Consider the following 8,331-nt stretch of genomic DNA (forward strand, 5'->3'; position numbering starts at 1 on the left):
TCTGGCCTCAGGTACCTGCTGGAAGTGCCAGGTTTCTTTGGGCGATGCTTCTCGAGCACCAGCGGCAGCAGAGCAGCCCCCTCCGACGCCCGACATCCCGGGGCGCCTCGGCCCGCTGCTGCCCCAACGTGCCGGGGGGACGCGGACGGCTCTTAGCTGCTGCTCCACGTTCAGATTTTAGCTTATTGAAAATGGGAGCGGTTAAAACTGAATGTTTTCTTCCTCTTTTTTTTTTTTTTTTTAATTTCTGATGGGGGAGAAAAGTGGAGAAGGGAGGCGTTTTACACCAATGCCCTTCAATTCAAGCTGTTCGCTCAGCTTTTTTAGTTTTTTTTATTTTTTTAAACCAAATTGTGTATTTTGTTCCTGTAAAAAACTCTGTTTGCAACGGCTCGAGCATCAACTGAATGACAAAGGGCAGCGTGAGGAGGGCCGGAGGCAGGACCAGACGCAGCTATCGCTCCGGGCTGCTCCCCGCGAGCCAGGCACTGCTGCCTCCCCCCGCAGCGAGGTCTGCAACGCCGCGGGGAGCGCGGGCCCGGGGCCTCCGGCCGCCCCGGCATCACCCTCCCAGGGCTGCCAGGGGGAGCAGGGCTGGGTGCAAGTCCCGCGGGGCCGGAGCAAGGACCAGCCGGCTCCGAGAATGCTCACTCCCAACCGGACGCACTCGAGCCCCTGCAGGCAGCTGCACGGCCAATGCACGGCACCCCGCATGCAATTCACGTTATCTTGTTCTCCCGCCCGACAGCAAAACTCTGTTGAGAGGACGTAAAGCAGTAAATCTCCCCCTGCCCTTCCCGAACAGCCGCCTAGGACATGAGCAGCTCTGCACGCGTCCCCGAGCAGCGGTATTTAAGCTCAGCGTGAGCTGCGCAGCGCAACCTATTCAAGATCATCCAACCTTTTGCATCCACCCAACTCATCTCCTTACCCAGCCCGACCCCAAGGGCCGGACCAAGGCTGAATCCAGCCGGAGCAGCGCTCGCGCCGGGCTCCCGCACCGGTGACAGCGTCCCGGGAGCGATCCCGCCGCCTCCAGCGGGAGAGCCCGGCTTGCAAAGCAAACCCGTGTGCTGCCGAGGGCGATTACCGGCTCCAGCCGCGTAGCCATAGCAGCCGGGTATTTATTCCGGTGCTGGCCGCGCTCCGCCTGGCGCCGCGGACTTCGGCCCTTCTCCGAGCAGGAAGCAGGTAGGAGACGCGACCCATCCTGGCAGCCAGCTGTAAAGCAAGGGAAGGACCCCAAAACCATGGTGAGCGAGACGTTTCGGGTGATGCAGCCCGCACACCCCCACGCCCCCCACTCCGAGTGTTAAAGCTGCTGTTTTCTCTCTCTCCCTTCTCCCGTGCTACAGGCAAAATTTCTGTCCCAGGATCAAATTAATGGTACGTACAGTTCTGCTCTTTTTTAATTAAGATCAGTTTAGCAAACTTCCAGCTAATGGCTTTTCTCACGGAATGGTCCAGTCCTGGCATCGCGCTCCCCCGCTTGCCCGTTTCCCATGATCTGCTGCTTCGCTTAAGACAGGATTCGGGATTCGCCGCGGGCACCGTGCGGTGCCGGAGCAGGAGCCGCTCGCACAACTGCGCATCCTGCACCCGAAAAGCCGCTTTTCCCAGCGCGGCAGGGAAAGAGCTTTAACTCCTCCCTTCCCGGCCCCTTGCTGCTGACAGCTCTGGACAGGCCGGCTGCGACGGGGAGGGAGCCGAGGTCGGCGTTTGCGCCCGCGGCGCCCGGCGAGGTTTCCTACGCGGAGCGAGCGGCTCCGGGGCCCATCCGTCCCCCCTCGCGCGGGGGCGAGAAAGGTGCAGCCAGCCGCGGCGGAGAACCACGGAACAGAGCCGAAATAAGAGTATTATTGCAACTCTGCTAATCTGCAGCGCCCCGGGGCTCAGCAGAGCCGTGGCATTGCTCCGGGGGCAGGCGCCGCGAGGCCACGGGGATGGCCGCCCCCCGGGCAGAAGGCTTTGGGGGGCCGTCGGGCTGCGGCCGTTCACCCTGCAGATGAGTGAAGGGTTGGGGGAGGACGCTGGCACGAGGGGACAGGGCATCACACGTGGCCCCCGCGCTCCCAGGAGCGGATCGTGCTCTCCCAGAGCAGCCAAGACCTCGGCTCCCGCGCAAGGACACCCCAGCAGTTCAGCTCACGGCCAGCCTCTTCCTCTCCAAACACAGCTCGAGAATCGGGTCCCTCGGCCAAGAGAGACCCGGACAAGGGGGGAGGAAGGGGATCAGACCAAGCAGGCCGGTAGTTTCGCTTCCAGGACGCTCTGCAGGCAGGACGACCCGTCACCCAGCGCTGAGCGCGGCGGGGAGGGAGGGCGAGAGATCACAGCGCGATCTAGGTCAGCCCGAACCCTCGGTTATTTATTTAAGACCCGTGAGGTAGGTGCTCCGGGGGGAAGAGCACGGCACGGCGGCAGGCTCGGGCGGAGGGGACGGTGGCGGGGACCAGACCAGCCTCCCCTTGGCCGCCGGGGGACACGCGGGGCACCACTAATCCCTTTACCTCCGGTTTAGACGCTCCCCTACACCACTCATTGCTCCTCCTCCGACAGCATCCGTCGGACACCCCGAAGGGACACCACATCCCAGCTGGATCCCTTCCGGGGCGGCTTGGCCGGCCGGTTGTAGAAGCGTCACTTGTAGATCGATGTCACCTCGCGTGCCATAACGCACAGTCCTGGTTTTTTCGTTAGAGTTCAAGGAATGTTTTTCGCTGTACGATAAGAAACAGAAAGGCAAGATAAAAGCCACCGACCTGATCGTTGTGATGCGGTGCCTGGGAGCCAGCCCAACGCCAGGAGAGGTCCAGAAGCACCTTCACCTGCACAAGATCGGTGAGTAAAGTGCTGCTGCAGTGCATTAGTGAAACGTATGGGGTCACGGTTGGAGCAGGTCTCACTTTTTCAAAGAGAATGAGCAAACTAGAGCTAGCTATCCGGCCTTGGCGGGTTTTTGTTAAAACTCAACTTTTCTGTGGTCGGGACCCTACGTGCAAAGCAAATGAGGCTGGTAGGATCTAGATCGATTATCTGGTCTCAGGTGAAACAGCCCAGGCAACGCAGGGTAACCGAGAGCAGTCACCAAAACCTGGTCCAATGTGCGAGATGGTGAACAGAGTCAGTCAAGCACACTGGTTAAAGCAGTGCCCTTTAAAAAAATAAATAAAAAATAAAAATAAAAAGGCTCAGGAGAGGAGTGGGGGGAGGCATCCCGCAGCTGCTCAGGTGAACCGTGATGTGCTGATCATGAGTTTGAGACTGGGAAACTGTCCAGTCCAAGCAGCAGATCAGAAAGATATTAATCTGCAAATACATATGAATGTATTCAAAGCGGAGCACAAAGATCGAAGCAGCAGCACAAGAGAAGGTGCGTTGGATTAAAGGTTACGGATGCAGAGCTTGCAGAGCACAAGCCTGGCCAAGCTCTAGGCGAGAGCTTCCAGGCCAGGAGAGAGCCCAAGGGGCGACCTAAGCACAGCCCCGTCGCTCCACGGCCCCCTGCTCAGTTTTGCCCATGGATGTACCTGTGCTAGATCACCCATTTTCTCTCTTTTCATATATACCAGACAAGACGAGGGCTTGCTCTAAATTCTGGCTGCCCTTACCGTTTTCCTGGACCCCAAGTAACTCTTCAATCCTGCAACGCCTCGGTCGCCCCAGGGGTACGACCCAGGGAAGCTCCTGCCGCTGCCAGTGCGGGGACCGACGTGCCGCACCGCTGGCAGGGCAGAGGCCAAGAGCAGCCTGCGAACCGCAGATTTGCACAGACCAGTCGTAAACGCAGGGCTTCGATGAGAAGCAGGAACCGGGCAGATCCCCCCGGTCCAAACGGCACCAGGCAGAAAGGGAGGAGCTGCCCCGGGAGGGCAGCGGGGACGGCGAGGCCGGGGTCCGAGCTGCGACGCTGCCACGTCCTTAAGGAACCTGCTGTTACTTTTCCAGACAGAAACGCCGAGCTGGATTTTTCCACTTTTCTGAATATAATGTACAGGCAAATGAAGCAGGAGGAACCCGAGAAGGAAATCCTCACGGCCTTGTCCATGATAGACAGGCAGAAGAAAGGGCTCATCACCGTCGCAGAACTGAGAGCCAAGCTTACCAGACTGGGAGAAAAACTCTCCGAGGAGGAAGGTACGGTTTCGCAGCAGACGTGTCAAATACTCATCTTCTGCTTCCCTCTTCCCTGATTTTCCGCTGCAGGTGGGTCTGGGAGCAGAAAGCCGCCCAGCTGGGAAAAGGCAAATCAGCAAAATTCAGGGCTGCAGCATCCTGGGGCCGGGGGGCAGGAGGCTCCGTCGGCACGTGCTCAGCTCTGAGCTGGACCCTGAGCACTTGCCCCTGCCCACGCCGAGCACGCGCGGGGCACCCAGCGGAGCAGGGAGCTTCGGGGCTTCCGCGCACCGGTCCCCAGGGAGGGACCTTGCGCTTCGCGGCTGCGGTTGCCAGGGAGCTAAGAGAGCTTTCCCCTTTTTCGAGTCGTTTTCTGAATGACGATTTTTTTTTTTTGCCCAGAGATGACTCACTATTTTTAGAGTAAGCGCCTGTCCCATGAGAGGCCTCCTGAGAGCTTCCACGTCCTCAGCTCCAGAGAGGCTTCAAGAAACACACAGGGGAACTGGCAATATCCCAAGAACGCTGCTGGGACCAGCTCTGGGGCAGAGCAGTTTCAAGGAGGCAGAGGGGGACTTCTTAATTAAGATTAATAAAAACACAAATCAACAACAACAAAAACCCCGCAAAACCCCACCACTGTCCAGTTTGTCAGAAATTTGCCCAAGTGGCACGTTAGGAGGAAATTCCCAGGAAGCCCCAAATGATCAGAACCCAATTTTGGCTTAGCCATTTTATATATTTATATATATTTATTTATATATATATATTTATTTATATATTTATTTTTATATATATATATATATATTTATATATATTTATATATTTATTTTTATATATATATAAACAGGTTTTTAAATGCATGCTATGCTTCGAAATTACTCAGTCTCTGCCAAAGAGGGAGCATCAGAAAAACGTCTCAGATGCCCGTATGGTCCAGGAGCGAGTTTTACCAGTGTTAGGGAGTTTGTGCAGAGCCCGTTAGGGTCCAAAAGGCCCCAAGAACTGTCCTGGCGGACATTAAAGCGGAGTTTTGACTAAACTGGAGCAAGGTTTGACAGTCCAATCGCCACCACTGGCTGTCAGCTTTATGGGTGATATACCAATACCTATTTAACTGGAATAACAGTTTATACAGCTATTTACATCTGAAAACACTTTCAGATCTAATGTAAGAGCTGGAAAAGTGGTGAAGACATGGAGACATTAGCCCTAATTAAAGGCATCCTAGCAAGAACTGCTATTATATCGGGGGGTGAGACGACATTTCCCATCATCTTGCAAGCAGACGCACGGCTTACACGCCGTAACCAGGCGCTGCAGATGCTAATGCAGCAAGCTGTGTTTTTTCTCAACGGCAAATTCCCCCTTTGGCTTGACACAGCGAACCCGAGCTTGCTAAGCCGCTATAAATATTTGATACCAGAACGGACTCAATTTCATTAGCATCCACGATTGCTCGGTAACTACTGGCATGTACCTTCATTTACAGCGGTTCCAGAAAAGCCTTCACTTCGTTCTAATTTAATGTACTTTTACCAAATGAAAAACAACACATTTTTCTTCCGAGTTATTTTCAAGCGTTCTGGGAAGAATTAATTACTTTTGAGTGCATGCCCCTGCAAGCATACGGTTGCCACCAGGACGTTCTCATTTGAAAAGCAGGATCAGGTCTCCTGGAAACGAAGAGCTGTTGCTTACCTTACGGGAGCAGCAGCTCTGCAAGGCCTTCTCACCGCAGCACCTCTCCTACCCCGCCGGGAAACCAGATCCTCCCGGCAGCAGCGGCCACCGGGGCTGCGCGTCCCCCTCTTGCACACCGATACCTGTCTGCAGACAGAGGTGCCGAGGGAAAAACAGCATCTCGGCCAACACCGTGCCAAGAACGGAGAAAGCAAGCAGGTTGTGCTGCTCATAGGGACTTTCCATACAGAACTATTTACAGTAAAATAACCTGTTTTCCCCCTTTCTCCTCCAGCATGAGCTTCCCCCAGGGTTTCACAGCTGCAAAGCTATTATTGTGCTCAAATATGGGTACTAGGAGTCTTATTTAGACAACCACAGCTCTTTCAGCCTGGACAACTGCTCTGGCCACCTCGGTCAAGCAGTTGGCTGGTAGGAGCAGAGAGCAGCCTCTGCCCAGCTGCCCTCACGTGCTTCGGGGACGGGTCACCCTCCCGGCAGGCAGGGGAGGGCACGCGGGCTCCAGGAAGGCCAGGAGCAATACGTGGAAGACTCAATTAGCCTGTGGGAGATGGGAGAGGAGTCTGGTCCACTCCAGCAGCTCAGGGGATTGGGTGGGATTCCTCGCTAAGGACTGCTTGTGCCGCTTGCTTTGGTCTGCAGATAGGTGTGATGTGTAGTTGTTCCCACTTGTCAAGGAAGCTCTGGGCGCTGGTCCTCATAGCCACGCGCGGTCCATCTGTACTGGTCTACTAACGGGCTCTGAACGCCTAGCAGGCACAACGCTGAAGTACTGACCATACGATAAATGCAGGTCTGCAACCCAACAGCCTCCTCTCTCCAGCCGTGATACTGTTTGCAGACAGACAGTCGGCCCAAAGAACTGGAGACGGCACCACGCCGGTGAAGCCAGACACACAGACCCCAACATTAGCATGCAAGCAAAAAACCCACTCTTCTGGACTGTACTAGAGGCTTTATCAAAAGAATTGCTGCCCAAAACACTATCAAATAAAAGCTTCTGGGATTCTCTTAAATTTGCTGTAGCACCCACCCACTGTACGTTATGGGGAAATTCTCCACCTCTCCTGCGTAGAATACGGCATCTCATTCCCAGCGGCAACTTCATTCAGCAGCAGTTAATACTGCTTTTCCATGTGTTACTTATGCACTTCTATTTTATTGATATTTATTATTTGAGAGGGAAAATACCAAACTATCAATTTTAATGGCTTAGTCTTCACAGAAGGGAACATGTCAGGTCAGGCGACTGATGTCACTGCCACGGCCTTCCCAAAGCTGCCACGGAAAGCAACCCTACTCGCACGTGGCAATTTGTACAGCTAGCACTTCTCCAGAGATATATTCCAGCTAGGCCTTAAGAGCCACAGTGGAGAGGGTATTCTTGGCTTTCAAGCACCAAAGGCCTGCCTACAATAAAAAGCAACACCAGAATCCGTAGGGTCACAGCGCAAACCCACCTAAACTCGGGCACAACCTGTCAGGGAACGTTAACTCGGGTGCCTTCACCGGCACTACACCTCACCAGAAGTCAAAGACAACCATCCCTGCTCCAGATTGTATTATTAGAACTTAAAGTTGAAATCAAAATTAGAGGGCTAACTGATGTGAGTTTAAAAACGCGATCTGGGTGGCACATCCAACCGATCCTGGAAGCTCCCACTTCTAACAACAATCTGAAAACCCAAATCCCACACTACTGTTATTTAGGAGATCACAACACTCCTACTACATGTCAAACTAAAATTATCTTTACGCTTTCTTTTACTCTTTCAGTGGATGACCTGCTAAAAGAAGCTAAAGTTGGACCGAATGGAACAATAAAATATGAAGAATTTGTCCGCACCATTAGTCTTCCTGCAGCCGACTACTGAAATTCAAAGAGATTTGGTAACAGCAGGACCTGAAACTTTGATTTCAATTTTTCCTAGTCACTGTTCAGACTCAGGAATCATTATTTGCCTTTAATAATCCATGTTCTGCCTTGAGTTTAGCTCACACAAACAGGTTCCCACCTCATTTCCAGAGAAATGCTGTCACTTAGAAAACGTGAGCTCTCAGAGTCACTTAAATAAATGAATGTAACACTCCCTTGTGTAAGATGTGTCACGCTTACAAAACAATCGTTATTTTAAAAGTGCATTTAAGTCTACAATTCACAGCATAAATTATGACTTATAGCTGATGTCACACAGTGACTGCATCCCAGAAAGTCTGCAAAAATCACAGCCGTTTGCCATTCCCACGCACCCGAGCCTGGGCACAGTTCTTTGCGGGTAAAGAAACGCCTCGGGAGGCTCGGCTACGTCCCGACGGCGGCAAGCTCGGTGTAACCGCACAGCTCTCCAGCAGCGCTGGCAGCCCCAGTACGGCCCTGTAACGAACCTCCCAGTCAGACGTGGCTAACTGGTCGAGCCACCAGCACCGCTTCAAGGGTGGCCGCATCCTTTTCCCTATTCAGAGGGTCGGAGAAAAGCAGCCTGGATTCCTCTCACTGCACCAAGAGAGTTT

General features: G+C 53.7%; 1 protein-coding gene across 1 annotated transcript; it reads left to right on the forward strand.

Annotated features, from left to right (window-relative positions):
• Window positions 1–1,105: 1,105 nt before the first annotated feature.
• Window positions 1,106–7,910, forward strand: CALML4 (calmodulin like 4). Its single transcript, XM_026110745.2, has 5 exons — window positions 1,106–1,253; window positions 1,356–1,386; window positions 2,701–2,841; window positions 3,949–4,137; window positions 7,597–7,910. Exons 1-5 carry the CDS (start codon window positions 1,251–1,253, stop codon window positions 7,692–7,694), a joined length of 462 nt encoding a protein of 153 aa, XP_025966530.1. The 5' UTR covers window positions 1,106–1,250; the 3' UTR covers window positions 7,695–7,910.
• Window positions 7,911–8,331: the final 421 nt, after the last annotated feature.

Source organism: Dromaius novaehollandiae, chromosome 10, assembly GCF_036370855.1.
Source record: "Dromaius novaehollandiae isolate bDroNov1 chromosome 10, bDroNov1.hap1, whole genome shotgun sequence".
NCBI classification, from domain to species: domain Eukaryota; kingdom Metazoa; phylum Chordata; class Aves; order Casuariiformes; family Dromaiidae; genus Dromaius; species Dromaius novaehollandiae.